Raw genomic sequence first — 21,136 nt, forward strand, 5'->3', positions numbered from 1 at the left:
TAATGTCACATAAACCCAAACCACAGCTAAATGCAGCACTAACCTTTGATGATCTTCATCAGATGACAACCCTAGGACATTATGTTATACAATACATGCATGTTTTGTTCAATCAAGTTCATATTTATATCAAAAACCAGCTTTTTACATTAGCATGTGACGTTCAGAACTAGCATACCCCCCGCAAACTTCCGGTGAATTTACTAAATTACTCACGATAAACTTTCACAAAAAACATAACAATTATTTTAAGAATTATAGATACAGAACTCCTCTATGCACTCGCTATGTCCGATTGTAAAATAGCTTTTCGGTGAAAGCACATTTTGCAATATTCTAAGTAGATAGCCCAGCATCACAGGGCTAGCTATTTAGACACCCACCAAGTTTAGCCCTCACCAAAGTCAGATTTACTATAAGAAAAATGTTATTACCTTTGCTGTTCTTCGTCAGAATGCACTCCCAGGACTTCTACTTCAATAACAAATGTTGGTTTGGTTCAAAATAGTCCATAGTTATGTTCAAATAGCCTCTGTTTTGTTCGTGCGTTCAAGACACTATCCGAATGGTAAAGAAGGGTGACGCGCACGATGCATTTCGTGACAAAAAATTATAAATATTCCATCTAAATATTCCATTACCGTACTTCGAAGCATGTCAACCGCTGTTTAAAATCAATTTTTATGCCATTTTTCTCGTAAAAAAGCGATAATATTCCGACCGGGAAAGCGTGTTTAGGTTCAAAGAGAGAGAAAATAAAAACATGGGGTCGACTCGTGCACGCGCCTCAGTCGCATTGTCCTCTGATAGAGCACCAAAAGCACTAATGTTTTTCAGCCAGTGGCTGGAATTACATCATTCAGCTTTTTCCCGCCTTCTGAGAGCCTATGGGAGCCGTAGGAAGTGTCACGTTACAGCAAAGATCCTCAGTTTTCATTAAAGAGAGCCAAGAAGAACAAGAACTTGTCAGACAGGTCACTTCCTGTAAGGAATCTTCTCAGGTTTTTGCCTGCCATATGAGTTCTGTTATACTCACAGACACCATTCAAACAGTTTTAGAAACTTTAGGGTGTTTTCTATCCAAAGCCAATAATTATATGCATATTCTAGTTTCTGGGCAGTAGTAATAACCAGATTAAATCGGGTATGTTTAATCTGAGAAGATTCCATACAGGAAGTGCCCTCTCTGACCATTTCTTAGCCTTCTATAGGCTCTTTATGGAAAACAGAGGATCTCTGCTGTAACGTGACATTTTCTAAGGCTCCCATAGGCTCTCAGATGGCGCCAGAATGGGGAATGATGACTCTGCAGTCCCTGGGCGGAAAACAGTAGGGGATTTGGAAAGTGGTCGATCTGAGAACAATGACACAGGCCCGCGCGTGCACGTGAAGACACCATTTTCTTCTTTCAGTATTTCAACGAAAACGTCTCCCGGTCAGAATATTATTGCTATTTTACGAGAAAAATCGCCAAAAAATTGATTTTAAACAGCGTTTGACATGCTTCGAAGTACGGTAATGGAATATTTTGAAATTTTTTGTCACGATATGCACCGGCGCGTCACCCTTCGGATAGTGTCATGAACGCAAGAACAAAACGCCGCTATTTGGATATAACTATGGATTATTTGGAACCAAAACAACATTGGGTGTTGAAGTAGAAGTCCTGGGAGTGCATTCTGACGAAGAACAGCAAAGGTAATCCAATTTTTCTTATAGTAAATCTGAGTTTGGTGAGTGCCAAACTTGGTGGGTGTCAAAATAGCTAGCCATGTTGGCCGGGCTATCTACTCAGAATATTGCAAAAATCGGACACCGCGATTGCATAAAGGAGTTCTGTATCTATAATTCTTTAAATAATTGTTATGTTTTTTGTGAACGATTATCGTGAGTAATTTAGTAAATTCACTGGAAGTTTCGATGGTATGCTAGTTCTGAACGTCACATGCTAATGTAAAAAGCTGGTTTTTGATATAAATATGAACTTGATTGAACAAAACATGCATGTATTGTATAACATAATGTCCTAGGAGTGTCATCTGATGAAGATCATCAAAGGTTAGTGCTGCATTTAGCTGTGGGTTTGGTTTTTGTGACATTATATGCTAGCTTGAAAAATGGGTGTCTGATTATTTCTGGCTGGGTACTCTCCTGACATAATCTAATGTTTTGCTTTCGTTGTAAAGCCTTTTTGAAATCGGACAATGTGGTTAGATAAAGGAGAGTCTTGTCTTTAAAATGGTGTAAAATAGTCATATGTTTGAAAAATTGAAGTTTTGGGATTTTTGAGGAGTTTGTAATTCGCGCCACGCTCTATCATTGGATATTGGCGAGGTGTTCCGCTAGCGGAACATCTAGATGTAAGAGGTTTTTAAGGCCAGATTGTTCATCAATATGTTCTAATGTTCATAGATGACTAGCAGGGTCAAAAAGTAATCAAAGTGGTTGTAGAGGGTGCAAAAGGTCAGTACTTCAGGAGTAAATGTCAGTTGGCTTTTCATAGCCGAGCGTTGAGAGAGAGAGAGAGAGAGAGAGAGGAGAGAGAGAGAGAGAGAGAGAGAGAGAGAGAGAGAGAGAGAGAGAGAGAGATGGACGGCCGGGACAAGGTAGCACATCCGGTGAACAGGTCAGGGCTCCATAGCTGCAGGCAGAACAGTTGAAACTGGAGCAGCAGCACGACTAAGTGGACTGGGGACAGCCAGGAATCATCAGGCCAAGTTATCCTAAGGCATGGTCCTCAGGTCCTCCGAGCTCTATGACTACCTGTCAGCAACGGGTGTAGCTGAAATAGCCAAATCCACTCATTTGAAGGGGTATCCACATACTTTTGTATATATCGTGTATTATACGAATTGGGTGATGGACATCCACAAATTAATACATACCATACGAAATGCATCATATCATACAGGCAGCACTAGCAGTCTTCTTCTGTATAGCCTTAATACTGTTTCAAGCTCCTCTCTCACCTCTCTATCACCTCCTCCTCCCCACTGCCCAACACAGGAAGCACAGAGGTCTGTTTACACAGCTAGCTTCTAATGCATGCATCTCCACATCTGCCCCGTGGAGCGGAACTGAACTGTGTCGGCTAGAGGAGTGGTTGGTTCCAGCTCCAGATCTCCAGTCAGTAGCTCTCTTCCCCCCCAGCCAGTCAGTAGCTCTCTTCCCCCCCAGCCAGTCAGTAGCTCTCTTCCCCCCCAGCCAGTCAGTAGCTGTCTCCCCCTTTCTTCCCCCCAGAAGTTGGACATCATCCCACCACCCCACATCCACAACATGAGCGGAAAACGGAAACTGAGTGAGTAGCCTATGATGTGTGTGTAGTACCACTTTAGTGTGTGTGTGTGTGTGTGTGTGTGTGTGTGTGTGTGTGTGTGTGTGTGTGTGTGTGTGTGTGTGTGTGTGTGTGTGTGTGTGTGTGTGTGTGTGTGTGTGTGTGTGTGTGTGTGGAAAGTGACGATTCACGTTAATCGCAAACTAAATTTACCTCTATTATGATTATGTCACGTTGGTGACAGGACAGCAGCTCTGTTTGACGAGCCACCTGTCATTCGTCTCACTAGTCTCATGCAAATATAGCGATAGACAACATATCTACAGTGTCTATGTCTTCATCTATCTTTTTAGACTGACCTAGATAAGGCTTTCTCGCTGATAAATAAATGAATAGGGACATGCTAAAAAATGCACTTCTCCAGATCTAGCCTGCTACAAGGAGGTGCTATAGCTACACGATTACAATAACATGTGTCATGGCGACTATAGACCACGTAGCAGGGACAACGACTCAACACCATGGACATCATATACTGCATTATAATGTATAGCTTATATATGATAGGCTATTTCTGGTCCTAAGTCCTGACATATACCTCAGCCTGGTTTAAAGGAGAACATTTCTGATGAGGTGTATTTCTGTACTTCACTGAGGGGAAGAGGAGGGGGAAGTATGAAAATACCACACACCCACACACACACACACACACACACACACACACACACACACACACACACACACACACACACACACACACACACACACACACACACACACACACACACACACACACACACACACACACACACACACCAACTGCAGCACACACAGGAAACACTTCAGTTTCATCAGTTATCAGGCCCTTTTTGAATGTGCTCTTTACGTCACAGAGGAGAGATAGTAGGTAAGATATCACAGTTGCAAAAGTCATGGTACATAATTCTCCTTTACTGTGTGGCCAGTGCCTCTGAGGACAAAGTATAGACCAACCCAGTAGTTTATTTCTCATCCTCCTGTTCACAGCACTGGCTGCCCTGTCTATATCAGAGTCTGTTTTATATTTAGCTCTGCTGGTTCTGTAACTGTCAGAGTCTTCTCGGGTTAATGGTCTGGACAGAAACACAAGAGTCTAGAGAAAGTTCAGAGAATAACGGTTATTACTGTAAAAGTTAGTAGCCTACCTTTCTGAGATCACATGTATCCAAAAGCAGGCAAAGCCTCCCTTTTTTTGCTCAATAAGAAGAGCATACAGCGCCTTCAGAGACTATTCAAACCCCTTGATTTATTCCACATGTTGTTGTGTTACAGCCTGAACTCAACATGGATTACATATGTTTTTTTCTCACCCATCCACAAACAATACCCCATAATGACAAATAGAAAACATGTTTTTAGAAATGTTAGCAAATGTATTGAAAATGAAACACAATAATAACTAGGGTACATACAGTGCATTCAGAAAGTATTCAGACCCCTTCCCCTTTTCCACATTTTGTTACATTACAGCCTTATTCTAAAATGGATTACATTCATCTTTTCCTCATCAATCTACACACAATACCCCATAATGACAAAGCGAAAAAAGGTTTTAAGAAAAGTTTGCATATTCATAAAAACCAAAAAACAGAAATACCTTATTTACATAAGTATTCAGACCTTTTGCTATAAGACTAAAAATTGAGCTCAGGTGCATCCTGTTTCCATTGATCATCCTTGAGATGTTTCTATAACTTGATTGGAGTCCACCTGTGGTAAATTCAATTGATTGGACATAATTTGGAGAGACACACACACACCTCTCTATATAAGGTCCCACAGTTCACAGCGCATGTCAGAGCAAAAACCAAGCCATGAGTTCGAAGGAATTATCAGTAGAGCTCCGAGACAGGATTGTGTCGAGGCACAGATCTGGGGAAGGGTACCAAAACATATCTGCAGCATTGAAGGTCCCCAAGAACACAGTGGCCTCCATCAATATTAAATGGAAGAAGTTTGGAACCACCAAGACTCTTCTTAGAGCTGACCGCCCAGGCCAAACCGAGCAATCGGGGGAGAAGGTCCTTGGTCAGGGAGGTGACCAAGAACCCGATGGTCACTCTGACAGAGCTCCAGAGTTCCTATGTGGCGACAGGACAACATTCCAGAAGGACAACCATCTCTGCAGCACTCCAGGAATCAGGCCTTTATGGTAAAGTAATCAGATGGAAGCCACTCCTCAGCAAAAGGCACATGACAGCCCGCTTGGAGTTTGCCAAAAGACACCTAAAGGACTCTCAGACCATAAGAAACAAGATTCTCTGGTCTGATGAAACCAAGATTGAACTCTTTGGCCTGAATGCCAAGTGTCACGTCTGGAGGAAACCTGGCACCATCCCTACAGTGAAGCATGGTGGTGGCAGCATCAGGCTGTGGGGATGTTTTTCAACGGCAGGGACTGGGAGACTAGTCGGGGTTGAGGGAAAGATGACCAGAGCACAGTACAGCAAGATCCTTGATGAAAACCTGCTCCAGAGCACTCAGGACCTCAGACTGGGGTGAAGTTTCACCTTCCAACAGGACAACGACCTTGAGCACACAGCCAAGTCAACGCAGGAGTGGCTTCGGGACAAGTCTCTGAATGTCCTTGAGTGGCCCAGCCAGAGCCCAGACTTGAACCTGATCGAACATCTCTGGAGAGACGCGAAAATAGCTGTGCAGCGATGCTCCCCATCCAATCTGAAAGAGCTTGAGAGGATCTTCAGAGAAGAATGAGAGAAACTCCCGAATACAGGTGTGCCAAGCTTGTAGCGTCATACCCATGAAGACGCGAGGCTGTAATCGCTGCCAAAGGTTCTTCAAATCAATAATCAAATCAAATTTTGTTAGTCACATGCGCCGAATACAACAGGTGTAGACCTTACAGTGAAATGCTTACTTACGAGCCCCTAACCGACAGTGCAGTTTCAAAAAATACGGATCAGAATAAGAGATAAAAGTAACAAGTAATTAAAGAGGAGCAGTAAAATATAACAATATATACAGGGGGGTACCGGTACAGAGTCAATGTGCGGATGCACCGGTTAGTTGAGGTAGTATGTACATGTAGGTAGAGTTAATTAAAGTGACTATGCATAGATGACAACAGAGTGGCAGTAGTAGGGAGAGGGGAGGTGGGGGGGGGGGCAATGTGAATAGTCTGGGTAGCCATTTGACTAGATGTTCAGGAGTCTTATGGCTTGGGGGTAGAAGCTGTTTAGAAGCCTCTTGGACCTAGACTTGGCGCTCCTGTACCGCTTGCCGTGTGCTAGCAGAGAGAACAGTCTATGACTAGGGTGGCTGGAGTCTTTGACAATTTTCAGGGCCTTCCTCTGACACCGCCTGGTATAGAGGTCCTGGATGGCAGGAAGCTTGGCCCCAGTGATGTACTGGGCCATTCGCACTAACCTCTGTAGTGCCTTGCGGTTGGAGGTCGAGCAGTTGCCATATCAGGCAGTGATGCAACCAGTCAGGATGCTCTCAATGGTGCAGCTGTAGAACCTTTTGAGGATCTGAGGACCCATGCCAAATCTTTTCAGTCTCCGGAGGGGGAATAGGTTTTGTCGTGCCCGCTTCACGACTGTCATGGTGTGCTTGGATCATGTTAGTTTGTTGGTGATGTGGACACAAAGGAACTTGAAGCTCTCAACCTGCTCCACTGCAGCCCGTTGATGAGAATGGGGGCGTGCTTGGTCCTCTTTTTCCTGTAGTCCACAATCATCTCCTTTGTCTTGATCATGTTGAGGGAGAGGTTGTTGTCCTGGCACCACATGGCCAGGTCTCTGACCTCCTCCCTATAGGCTGTCTTGTTGTTGTCGGTGATCAGGCCTACCACTGTTGTGTCATCGGCAAATTGAATGATGGTGTTGGAGTCGTGCCTGGCCGTGCAGTCATGAGTGAACAGGGAGTACAGGAGGGGGCTGAGCACGCACCCCTGAGGGGCCTCTGTGTTGAGGATCAGCGTGGAGGATGTATTGTTACCTACCCTTACCACCTGGGGGCGGCCCGTCAGGAAGTACAGGAACCAGTTGCAGAGGTGTTTAGTCACAGGGTCCTTAGCTTAGTGATGAGCTTTGAGGGCACTATGGTGTTGAACGCTGAGCTGTAGTCAATAAATATCATTCTCACATAGGTGTTCCTTCTGTCCAGGTGGGAAAGGGCAGTGTGGAGTGCAATAGAGACTGCATCATCTGTGGGTCAGTTGGGGTGGTATGGAAATTGGAGTGGATCTAGGGTTTCTGGGATGATGGTGTTGATGTGAGCCATGATCAGACTTTCAAAGCACTTCATTGCTACAGACGTCGGTCGGTAGTCATTTAGGCTGGTTCCCTTTGTGTTCTTTGGCACAGGCACTATGGTGGTCTGCTTAAAACATGTTGGTATTATTGACTCGGACAGGGAGAGGTTGAAAATGTCAGTGAAGACACTTGCTAATTAGTCAGCGCAAGCTCGCAGTACACATCCTGGTAATTCGTATGGCCCTGCTTCCTTGTGAATGTTGACCTGTTTAACCTCTCTGGGATTAGTGGGACGCTAGCGTCCCACCTCGACAACAGCCAGTGAAATTGCAGGGCGCTAAATTCAAACAACAGAAATCTCATAATTAAAATTCCTTAACCTCTATGGGCTAGGTGGGACGCAAGCGTCCCACCCGTGGTGCACTCCATCAACAGCAGGTGCATTTCAAGAGCGGCAAATTTGAATCCAAATAAATGTCAAAATTCAAATTTTTCAAACATACAACTATTTTACACCCTTTGAAAGATAAACATCTCCTTAATCTAACCACGTTTTACGATTTCAAAAAGGTTTTACGGCGAAAGCATAAATTTAGAGTATGTTAGGACAGTACATTTACAAGAGTTGTGTGTAATGTTGTGCCAATTCAAAGACAGGCGTCACCAAAACCATAAATCAGCTAAAATTATGCACTAACCTTTTACAATCTCCAACAGATGACACTCCTAGGACATTGTGTTAGACAATGCATGCATTTTTAGTTCTATCAAGTTCATATTTATATCCAAAAACAGCGTTTTACTGTGGCGTTGATGTTCAGGAAATCGTTTCCATCCAATAACCGGCATTCAAGTCAGCACCACAAATTAAATAATTAAAATTAGAAAACATTGGTAAAATATTATATTGTCATTTAAAGAATTATAGATTTACATCTCTTGAACGCAATCAACTTGCCAGATTTAAAAATAACCTTACTGGGAAATCACACTTTGCAATAATCTGAGCACTGCGCCCAGAAAAATACGCGTTGCGATACAGACTAGCCGCCATGTTGGGGAGATCTAAAATCGAAAATACTATGTAAATAATCCATTACCTTTGATTCTCTTCATCAGATGTCACTTCCAGGTATCACAGGTCCATAACGAATGTAGTTTTGTTCAAAAAAGCTCATCATTTATGTCCAAAAATCTCCGTCTTGTTAGCACATGATCTAAGCCCGCCGGACTTCACTTCATGAACGAGGGGAAAAAATATATTTACGTTCGTTCAAACATGTCAAACGTTGTATAGCATAAATCATTAGGGCCTTTTTTAACCAGAACATGAATAATATTCAAGGTGGACGAATGCATTCTCTTTTATAACGTATTGGAACGAGGGTACCCAACATGAACTCGCGCGCCAGGTGTCTAATGGGCCATCATCGTTCCATGGCTCTTGTTCGGTCAGATCTCCCTCCAGAAGACTCAAAACACTTTGTAAAGGCTGGTGACATCTAGTGGAAGCAATAGGAAGTGCCAAAATATTCCTCAGCCCCTGTGTTTTTAATGGCATAGGTTTAAAGGTAATACAACACATCAGGTATCCACTTCCTGTCAGAAAATGTCTCAGGGTTTGCCTGCCAAATGAGTTCTGTTATACTCACAGACACCATTCAAACAGTTTTAGAAACTTTAGAGTGTTTTCTATCCATATATAATAAGTATATGCATATTCTAGTTACTGGGTAGGATTAGTAACCAGATTAAATCGGGTACATTTTTTTATCCAGCCGTGCAAATACTGCCCCCTAGCCCCAACAGGTTAAACATACAAGTATTATACACCATTTTAAAGATACACTTCTTGTTAATCCAACCACAGTGTCCGATTTCAAAAAGGCTTTACGGCGAAAGCACACCATGCGATTATGTTAGGACAGCGCCTAGCCACAAAAAACCATACAGACATTTTCCAGCCAAGGAGAGGACTCACAAAAGTCAGAAATAGCGATTAAGTGAATCACTTACCTTTGATAATCTTCATCTGGTGGCACTCCCAGGGCTCCATGTTACACAATAAATGTTCGTTTTGTTCAATAAAGTCGCTCTTTATGTCCAAATACCTCTGTTTAGTTCGCGCGTTTAGTTCAGTAATCCAAAGGCACAAAGAGCGCTCACAACATCCAGACGGCAGCCATTAAAGTTCGTAGAAACATGTCAAACGATGTTTATAATCAATCCTTAGGATCTTTTTATCATAAATATTCAATAATATTTCAACCGGACAATACCGTTTTCATTAGAAAGGAAAGAGAACGAACGGCGCACTCACGGCCACACGCGATAAACAACTCATGGCTTTCAGCTGAGCCACTTGCTCTGAGTGGTCTTATTCTCTTCCCTTTCACAATAGAAGCCTGAAACAACTTCTAAAGACTGTTGACATCTACTGGAAGCCTTAGGAAGTGCAATCTGACCCCACAGACTGGATACTGGATAGACATTCACTTAAAAAACTACAAACTTTAGAATTCCCACTTCCTGGTTGGATTTTTCTCAGGTTTTCGCCTGCCATATGAGTCATGTTATACTCACAGACATTATTGTAACAGTTTTCGAAACTTTAGAGTGTTTTCTATCCATATCTACCAATTATATGCATATCCTAGCTTCTGGGCCTGAGTAACAGGCAGTTTACTCTGGGCACGCTTTTCATCCAAACTTCCCAATGCTGCCCCCTATCCCTATGAAGTTTTAAAGGTCTTACTCACATTGGCTGCGGAGTGCGTCATCACACAGTCTTCCGATACAGCTGGTGCTCTCATGCATGTTTCAGTGTTATTTGCCGCGAAGCGAGCATAGAAGTAGTTTAGCTCGTCCGGTAGTCTCGTGTCATTGGGCAGCTCTCGGCTGTGCTTCCCTTTGTAGTCTGTAATGGTTTGCACGCAGGACGACTCAATCTTAGCCCTGTATTGACGCTGTTTGTATGTGTTGGGTACAGGGATGGGGTAGGCATTCAAAAATCATGTTAAACACTATTATTGCACACAGAGTGAGCCCGTGCAACTTATTATGTGACTTGTTATGCAAATCTTACTCATTAACTTACTTAGGCTTGCCATAACAAAGGGGTTGAATCCCCCAAAAATGAACATGATTCCACTTTGACATTTTATGGGGTATTGTGTGTAGGCCAGTAAAAAAAAGAATGTCATCAATTTTAAATGCAGGCTGTAACACAATGAAATGTGGAAAAAGGCAAGGGGTGTGAATACTTTATGAAAGCAATTTACTTGGCATACATTCCTCACCACCAATGCATAATCATCATCAGTGCTGACTCAGTCTCAACTGTTGCTGCTCCCTACAAACTAAATAGGTCTTCTATCTTAAAACATTATCATCCTCAATATTCAAGAATTGAATTTAAAGCCCCCATGCAGTCTTTAAAATTGTATTTTTAAATCATCACTGTATGTTTAATAAATTACTGTGTATGTTTACTTCATGAAAATATGTTTTATAATTTCCCTCCATGAGCCTCCTTTTGCCATTGTAATGCTCAGTCTGATCATGTGGGCGTGTTGATAAAGATGTAAGTATATTTACATATACAGCCCTGAATGGCGGATAGGATCGTAGACTCTAGAGCCTACCCTGCTTACCCCTTCAAAGTAGGAGGATACATATGTAAATAAAACATGACTGTTCATTGGTCAGAATAATCATATCAGATTGTGATGTCATGCTGTGGGCCAAAAACTTCATCCCACCTGAACAGGCTGAAATTCCACAATTTTTTTCCTCTTACACTAAAAGGACATTTGCCATTTCAGATTGTTAGTTATTTCGACCTCATAGTGTGGAAATATCTGTAAAAAAAACTGTAAAAAAAAGTCAGCTCATACCGCTCAGACAAGTTGTTTCCATTCCTGCCCAGTGTTTATATATTGTTCCTCTGAGGGGCTGTTCTGGATCTTACACCAACTCTGAATCTGACCATGTTATATTGTTAACTTTGAACAGCTGGAGTTCTATAAAAAAAGAACCAGGCATTCACCTCCTGCAATCCAACAACCCAGCCCAGGGGGTCAAAACATTACATTCCAAACATTCTAGAACACACTCAACATTCTAGAACACTTAGAACAGTTTATGTGACAAAATGAAACAAAACAGACTATACAAAAGAGAACAGACATATTACTAAGAGCATGCCAGGGTATTACTGTAAATGTATGACACATTGTCTGTCTGTCTCTCCCCCTCCCTCAACAGGTTTCAAGTGGCTTGGGAGTCTCTCCAACCTATCCTTTCGTCGTGGATCATCGTCAGACAAATCTCCCTCCAAGCCTGACGGGGGCAGATCTCTGGATGTGGTATCCTCCCCCGACGTCGCGGAGACGTCTGTTGACGACATGGATATGACTCGTCCGCGCACCTCCAGCTACGCCCGCTCCAGCGACAACTACACCCACATGGGCACCTTGCCCCGCCTCCTCCTCAGGAAGAGAGACAAGAGTGGGAATTCTGTGAAAGCTGGAACCAAGAAGGGGGCAGGGCTGCTGGGCAGAAGTCAGAGCCAGCGGCCAGCACGGGACCATGTCTGTAGCTCTCCCCTTCTCACAGCTCTATCTAGCCAGCCTGGCTCCAGACAGGACCAGCCTCGCTCACCTCTATCCAGCCAGGCTGGTCCTGGGCCAAGGACCCAACAGGCCCACTGTGAGGAAGGAAAACCACAGGCATGTCAGCTAATGTCAGCTCAGACTGTGGGGTCTGCTACCTCCTCTACCGCTTCGTCACTTGTCTGTGATGACGTCCCTAAAGAAAACACATTCACCACTGATCAGGGTGTTCCATCTCCAGATACAGCATCAACTGGTGGGGCCAGAAGGAATCTTCCTCCTGTTCCTGGTCAGTCAGTTTCAATGTCCTCACAGAGCCAGGTGACCATTCAGACAGAAGAGCCATCTCCAACCCCTAAGGTTCCTAAGAAATCCCTGCCTGGGGCCCAGGTCACCCAGCATTGTGAGGAGGGCTTCCCCAGGGAGAGAGCTGATAACCTAGGGACAGACAGTAACTCCAGCTCCCTGCCTGAGACGGCCTCCTGTGGTTCTAGTGGAAGAGACCTTCAGATGGAAACTCATCCTGGTGAGCCTGTGAACAGGTGAGAGTAAGCATTTCTTGAATTTCAACCAAAACTGCCATTGTGGATGTGATAAAACTGCCATTGTGGATATGATAAAACTGCTCCACTGTTTGTAATGCAGCTTAGCATAATCAGTATCCCTGATTGGTTACTTTCTCATAGATAAAGCTGCTGTGAGAGGGAGGAAAAGCATGACTAATTTGAGTTACCTCAGCCCAATTCTTCAAGGAGTCCAACCTGAGGATCTGTGTCTAATGAAGTACAGTGCCTCTGTGTGGATGCCTCTGCGCAGACAGACTGATGACCCAGTTTTTATAGTTTTTCATGAAGGTCACAGACTGTAAAATGTCAGAAGTAAGCTCCCCTGGCCTTTAAAAGAAAATAGTGTGTCTGACTGTCCGAGGACATTCAACAGAGATGTCTTGGGTCTGGGTATTTCACTTCTAGTATGAAGAAGAGTCACAGTGAGTGGCAGTATCGAGGAACCTGTGGGCATATGTCATAGTGAAACTGAGTTCCTTGGAGTATAATGATTTTCTCTGAAGAGCTACATTTTCCAATGTGGAACAACATATTCGACTTCTTTACATGTATCAAATCAAATGAAACATTATTAAAAATATCACATTTCGCTTGTCGCATCATACCCAATAAGAGTCAAGGCTGTAATCGCTGCCAAAGTTGCTTCAACAAAGTACTGAGAAAAGGGTCTGAATACTTATGTAAATGTGATATTTCCGGGGTTTTTTGTAAAAATTATATTTCCGTTTTTTTTTCTTTCTAAAAACCAGTTTTTGCTTTGTCATTATGAGGTACTGTGTGTTGATTGATGAGGGGAAAAAAACATTTAATCAATTTTAGAAAAAGGCTACAACTTATCAAAATGTGGAAAAAGTCAAGGGGTCTGAATACTTTCCGAATGCACTGTACCTACTTATTAGCAAAATTAACAAAACGTTTTCTTACTTTACAAAAATAAATGTAACAATATTTTAAGACAATTAAATACTCTACCAACAAAAAAGCTGTTAAAATTATAAATGTGAGTATATCCCTTAAGGCATTTGTGTAATATGTTATTGTATCCCCTAGCCCTGCCCATAGCCTAGCGCCACCCTAGCCCCAACTGTCCTTTGTATACTATTACATATTAAATCAAATGTTCTTTTTAAAAATTAAGAAAGATTTGCTAAATAAACTCAAGATAAAATAGTAACACAATAAAATAACAATAAGGAGGCTATATACAAGGAGTACTAGTACCGAGTCAGTTTGCAGGGGTACTGGTTAATCAAGGTAATTGAGGTACATGTAAGGCTCTGGCAGCCATGAAATTTCATCAGCCGGTGATTGTCAAGCAAATCTCACGGTAATTGACCGTTAATTAACATAGACACATTAAGCATGCTGCAAGCCGGCAAAACACAACAGCACAGAGCATAGTGTCCTTCACCCTCACCCCACTATTGCCCCACGAGGAAGTAGTGTCTCCAATATCATGCTATCAGGCCAGGGTGATAGCTAAAGCACCAAAAATGTACAGCAACTGATTTACATCTATATTTACGTTAAAAAAAATACTACAATAAAAACGGAATGATTCTGAACACAAGTTTAAAATTCTGAATCCATCTTTCTATTCATCTCTGATCCTGGCAACCTTAACCTGTCTCTCTAGCAGCAGGCCCTTCTGATCCCCAGAGAATTGGGCACCCCCACAATTGACAAACACAGTTTTTTTCACCGATATTACACATTCCTTTGTCCCTCCTGCACACTTCTCACATCTCCGAAACTCCCTCCTACACACTGCTGCAACTTGACCATAAGCTTGGCATCTGAAACATCTTAGTCGGTTCGGCACAAAAGCTCTCGCTGGATAACTGACATATCCTAAAACAAATCCAAAGGACAGACAATTTCAGTTTCACCACGCTCGCCACTGGGTCTGCGTCATAGACACCTCAACACTTAACGCCACCCCAGTAATCACTACTTTCAAAGGCACCCTGCTCCGGAGAGCAAAGCAAGTCACAGGTCTTGTCACTAGTCACATGACATAAATCTCCCTGCTCCACCTGGACTGAAGAAACACATACAATTGGGAAATGTGAACGTTGCTACCATGACGGTTACATTTTACATTTTAGTCATTTAGCAGACGCTCTTATCCAGAGCAACTTACAATAGTGAATACATACATTTAATTTTATGCATTTTTATTATTATAATTATTATTTTATTTTTTTTGTACTGGCCCCCCGTGGGAAGCAAACCCACAACCCTGGTGTTGCACACACCATGCTGGCATTGCAAACACCATGCTCTACCAACTGAGCCACAGGGAAGGCGTGGTTCTCTTTTGGAACATGTTCCCACCTATAAAAATGTGGTTAGATGATAATCTCTCTCTTAAAACTTTTTTTATAGAAATAAATCTTGTCTGTCATCACAGCACAGAAAGGAAATTGTACAGGCCACTTTTATGTCAGTGCTTGAAAATGGGGATGTTTTATACAGTTGAAGTTGGAAGTTTACATACAGTTAGGTTGGAGTCATTAAAACTTGTTTTTCAACCACTCCACAAATGTCTTGTTAACAAACTATAGTTTCGGCGAGACGGTTAGGACATCTACTTTGTGCATGACACAAGTAATTCTTCCAACAATTGTTTACAGACAGATATTTCACATATAATTCATTGTATCACAATTCCAGTGGGTCAGAAGTTTACATACACTAAGTTGACTGTGCCTTTAAACAGCTTGGAAAATTCCAGAAAATGATGTCATGACTTTAGAAGCTTCTGATAGGCTAATTGACAACATTTGAGTCAATTGGAGGTGTACCTGTGGATGTATTTCAAGGCCTACCTTCAAACTGAGTGCCTCTTTGCTTGACATCATGGGAAAATCACAAGAACTCAGCCAAGACCTCAGAAAAACAATTGTAGACCTCCACAAGTCTGGTTCATCCTTGGGAGCAATTTCCAAACGCCTGAAGGTACCACGTTCATCTGTACAAACAATAGTACGCAAGTATAAACACCATGGGACCACGCAGCCATCATACCGCTCAGGAAGGAGACACGTTCTGTTTCCTAGAGATGAGCGTACTTTGGTCCGAAAGGTAGCGAATCAATCCCAGAACAACAGCAAAGGACCTTGTGAAGATGCTGGAGGAAACAGGTACAAAAGTATCTATATCCACAGTAAAACGAGTCCTATATCGTCATAACCTGAAAGGCCGCTCAGCAAGGAAGAAGCCACTGCTCCAAAACCGGCATAAAAAAAGCCAGACTACGGTTTGCAACTGCACATGGGGACAAATATCGTACTTTTTGGAGAAATATCCTCTGGTCTGATGAAACAAAAATTGAGCTGTGGGCCGTAATGACCATCGTTATGTTTGGAGGAAAAATGGGGATGCTTGCAAGCTGAAGAACACCATCCCAGCCATGAAGCATGGGGGTAGCAGCATCATGTGGGGGTGCTTTGCTGCAGGAGGGACGGGTGCACTTCACAAAATAGATGGCATCATGAGGGGGGAAAATTATGTGGATATATTGAAGCAACATCTCAAAAACATCAGTCAGGAAGTTAAAGCTTGGTCGCAAATGGGTCTTCCAAATGGACAATGACCCCAAGCATACTTCCAAAGGTGTGGCAAAATGGCTTAAGGACAACAAAGTCAAGGTATTGGAGTGGCCATCACGAAGCCCTGACCTCAATCCTATAGAAAATGTGTGGGCAGAACTGAAAAAGTGTGTGCGCGCAAGGAGGCCTACAAACCTGACTCAGTTACACCAGCTCAGTCAGGAGGAATGAGACAAAATTCACCCAACTTATTGTGGGAAGCTTGTGGAAGGCTACCCGAAACATTTGACCCAAGTTAAATAATTTAAAGGCAATGCTACCAAATACTATTTGAGTGTATGTAAACTTCTGACCCACTGGGAATGTGATGAAAGAAATAAAAGCTGAAATAAATCATTCTCTCTACTATTATTCTGACATTTCACATTCTTAAAATAAAGTGGTGATCCTAACTGACATAAAACAGGGAATTTTTACTCTGATTAAATGTCAGGAATTGTGAAAAACAAAGTTTAAATGTATTAGGCTAAGGTGTATGCAAACTTCCGACTTCAACTGTATATGCATGGATCAGCATCAGTACTGAAGAAATAAGATGCAGTGTATCATGCAGCATTGCGCTTTGTTACTGATGCAAACTTTTGCATACATCATTGCATTTTGTACACTTCGGTTGGCTGGGATTCCCTGACTTTTAGAAGGGCCAGACACTGGTTGATATTTGTTTATAAAGCTGTCTTAGAGAAACTTCCTAATTATCTTAACTCAAAAATCCAGTTGTCAAACAGTATTTATCAGACTCGGTCACAGGACACGCTAGCGCTAGAGATTCCCCGGATTGACTCGGAGTTAGGCAAAACAGCTGTCACGCTGGTATAAAGGATTTGGAGACAGGCGCAGGAATACACAATAAGGTTTTTTTAATAGACCCAAAACAAACACCTATACAAAAACACAGGGCTGTACTCAAACAAAAGAGCGAGGGTAAACCTCGTTGAACGACACGGGACGATACCCGTAATACACAACATATAAAACACGCAGCATAACAGCTGCACCAACACATAGGTACTCACACCACCAACGGACATGGGAACAATAACCGACAAAGACAGAGGGCACATATATAACATATTAATCAGGGGAAATGGGAACCAGGTGTGTGTAATCAGATAAGACAGTCCGGGGTTGATGATAATGAATCCCGCTCAGTGAAGCCTAGAAGCGAAGACCTCCGGAACTGGTGAACAGAATGAGCAGCAGCACCGGGGGGATCTGTGACAACGGCATTTGAATATCATGCTCTAAACTCATGGAATGAATTGCAGACAGAACTCCAGTTAGATGTTTTGGTGCTTGTAAGACAGTTTAAATGCACATTACATTAACTTTTTATTATAAACTGTGATTGTTTTTTGTAACGTGTGTTTTTCTTATAGCAGTTTATTTATTTTAATCGTTTTAATATCCATCTTGCACTTTTTATATGTTTTGATTTTGTTTGGTTTTAAATTCTTATTAATTGCTGTGTTGTTTGTATTGTTGTATCACAGGGCCCAACTGTAAAAGAGACTCTGTCTCAGCTTGTTCCCCTGTTTAAATAAAGGTTAATAGACATAAAAGCATCAGAAGTCCACTTGGAGATACCTTCTCTGATTTGAACAGTACCCAACTTATGTTCCACCCAGCCTGAGACTACATATGGATCAGCCAAAAGACATGGATCCACTTTCTCAAAAAATGTCACTCCCACTGGGCCCGAATCCTCCTTTGCATGACCATCGGGGTGAAGCTCGGACTCAGAGGTCTTCACCACACCTGCCACCCCAGGTCATTCATCCACACTCTCGCCAGGTTAAATTTCTGAGCCATCAGAGACAGCAGGATATGGTTTATACTTGGCTCTTCTCCTTCTTCCTAACTGTCCATAAGAGCGTCTATCCGTTCACCACGCTCATGCCCTGCCTTCATCCACTGTATTGCTTGCAGAGCTTTCACTGATGGCCTTTCTCCAAAACGGAATTTCTGTTCCTTAGCCCAATTTACAAGTCTGGTTATCTCTGGCCTGTCCATGCTTCTCTTCTATCTCTGGCCTGCCCATGCTTCTCTTCTGTCTCTGCCTCTCCATGCTTCTCTTCTATCTCTGGCCTCTCCATGCTTCTCTTCTGTATCTGGCCTCTCCTTGCTTCTCTTCTATCTCTGGCCTGTCCATGCTTCTCTTCTATCTCTGGCCTCTCCATGCTTCTCTTCTGTCTCTGGCCTCTCCATGCTTCTCTTCTGTCTCTGGCCTCTCCATGCTTCTCTTCTACCTCTGGCCTCTCCATGCTTCTCTTCTATCTCTGGGCTGTCCATGCTTCTCTTCTATCTCTGGGCTGTCCATGCTTCTCTTCTATCTCTGGCCTGTCCATGCTTCTCTTCTATCTCTGGCCTGTCCATGCTTCTCTTCTATCTCTGGCCTGTCCATGCTTCTCTTCTATCTCTGGCCTGTCCATGCTTCTCTTCTATCTCTGGCCTGTCCATGCTTCTCTTCTATCTCTGGCCTGTCCATGCTTCTCTTCTATCTCTGGCCTGTCCATGCTTCTCTTCTATCTCTGGCCTCTCCATGCTTCTCTTCTATCTCTGGCCTCTCCATGCTTCTCTTCTATTGTTACAACTTCTCGTTATCCAGGACCCATGTCTCCCAGCGATGAGGTGCCAGCTTCAATTCCAAGTCTATAGTTCTGAACTTCCGTCTTCACTAAATACAGCGATATCATTGGTTAATTTACTCACCCAAATCCATTCAAGGGGATATCATTGGTTCGTTTACGCATCGGAATCCATTCGTCTCCACTCGACTCTCAACTGCGCGACATAAATCATCAATTTGGACACCAGGCGTGTCCATATAGCCAAAGATGATGGATATACTGACCATCTACAACATGTCTCTCCATCCAAACAATGGGAGTCGGTGTCCACAAAGCGACACGGCGTGCTGTCTAGCTCCCGCCTATCCTTTCTTTGGATTGGGGGATACATCTCATCATTGGGCTCCCGAGTGGTGCAGCGGTCTAAGGCACTGCATCTCAGTGTTAGAGGTGTCATTACAGACACCCTGGTTTGAATCCAGGCTGTATCACAACTGGCTGTGATTGGCAGTCCCATAGGGAAGTGCACAATTGGCACAGTGTTGTCTGGGTTTGGCTGGCATAGGCTGTCATTGTAAATAAGAATTTGTTCATAACTTCTTGCCTAGTTAAATAAAGGTGAAATAAAAAATGGTGATCCTTTTTTGAATATTCGATCAGGGTTGTTGACGTCAACCGCCTGTATTCAATGGAGAGAGATGCTATGCTACTAGCCTCATCATGAATTTGCATAGCCATCTCTAGACAACTCTGATATAACTTTCTTTCTCAAAGTTCCCGGGATGTCACGTATCCTACTTATATCAGTATACCAGTAACAACTTAAGCATTACAAAACATATATTACATCAAATAAACCTCACGTAGCAAATACGAAATTCATTTTTTTGTTGACCAAATTCGACCCTCTCATTGAACTCCATATAAAAACTCCTTGCTTGGTGGGCAACACAACGAAAAAACGCCCCCTGCTGGAGGGAGACAGATTTTCTGCTGCGTTGGGCCTCTCTACCTCTCTGGTAAAGCCTCGCCCGTAAATGGGTGCTGCTGTCGTCTCGAGCATCTACTGTTCACTATTCAAACCCGATCACTTGCAGAAAGTTCCCGGGGAAAAGAGGAAGAGAAAGTGGAGGAATTGATTTTGTGTACAGCTGAACTCTTCGCGAACCATGGTTGGGTGAGAACAACTCTTTATTTGTTTTAGAAGTCTATGACATCGCCTCATTGTATGTGATTTAAATGCAAGCCTGTTGAATACATTATTTTGTCATTAGGATAGACACAGAGAGCCCCCTTATTGTTTGAATCAACCCGTGTCCATAAAGTGTCTTTTTGTTTTGTTTTACTGGTGAGCTAATGTGGCTCATTTCACAGTGGTTTCAGAGCGAAGACGTTAATATTTGTGTAAACTCTTTGGAATTGTAATCTGTGCGTGTCACTCTTCATAGATAAGGCTGTACATGTGCATAATTATGTATGCCCCCAACGCAATTATGCAGTCTAATAAATCCACAGTGGGATTAGAAATTCGTTTATTGTCAAATGAATTACTTATTGTATTTATTTAAGTTATATAACAACATTCCAAACCTGCTGAGCATTATCTAGTCCAAATGTGACATTATTTATTAGTTTCCGGTTGGATAAGTTTCAGTTGTGGACGTTTATTTTGAAGGCGAACTGCGAATTCAACAATTGTTTATATTATTATTATTATTATTATTATTATTATTATTATTATTATTATTATATATATATATTTTTTTTTACAACACATACAACATATCACACTAACCAAATAACTACATGTAAATTCATGACACAGATTTGTTCTCTGTTGTCCAATTTTCACTCGATGGCACATCTCTATACTTTTCTTTCTTTGCATATCACAGTTTCATCCAAACAAAACATCCAAATAACAATGTTCCATACCGTACATGGCAGGGCTGTAACGAAATGTAAAGAACAATAAATAAATAGCTCATTCATATTATAAAGTAGGAGTCATGATAAAATTGCCAGCAGTTTCTCGTTATATACATTATTTGTATAATATTACATTTTATTGATTGGTGTAATGATTTTGTATCAATCATTTGGTATCAGTACACATGATTAGTATTAATCACATAGTATAAATAACATATATTTACCCCTGTGTTCATTCATTCCAAGACAGCAAACTTGACCTTTAACACTCCATTTACATTTGCAATAGTTTTCTCAAATTTGACAGTGTT

The 21,136-nt window shown here is 42.3% G+C and overlaps 1 protein-coding gene across 2 annotated transcripts in view; it reads left to right on the forward strand.

The window, feature by feature from the left end:
* The first annotated feature begins 3,058 nt into the window (after positions 1 to 3,058).
* Positions 3,059 to 21,136, forward strand: part of LOC106568428 (SH2 domain-containing protein 3C) — a 117,026-nt gene continuing 98,948 nt past the window's right edge. Inside the window, exons 1-2 of one of the 2 annotated variants that reach the window (XM_045692535.2) lie at positions 3,059 to 3,298; positions 11,797 to 12,685. In XM_045692535.2, coding sequence (XP_045548491.2) covers positions 3,277 to 3,298; positions 11,797 to 12,685 — 911 coding nt within the window. In that variant the 5' untranslated portion in view covers positions 3,059 to 3,276. Of the gene's footprint in view, positions 3,299 to 11,796; positions 12,686 to 19,930; positions 20,071 to 21,136 lie in introns of those variants that run through there. The other variant, XM_082960534.1, reaches the window with a different exon arrangement.

This window comes from Salmo salar, chromosome 13 (genome assembly GCF_965601325.2).
Source record: "Salmo salar chromosome 13, fSalSal1, whole genome shotgun sequence".
Taxonomy (NCBI): domain Eukaryota; kingdom Metazoa; phylum Chordata; class Actinopteri; order Salmoniformes; family Salmonidae; genus Salmo; species Salmo salar.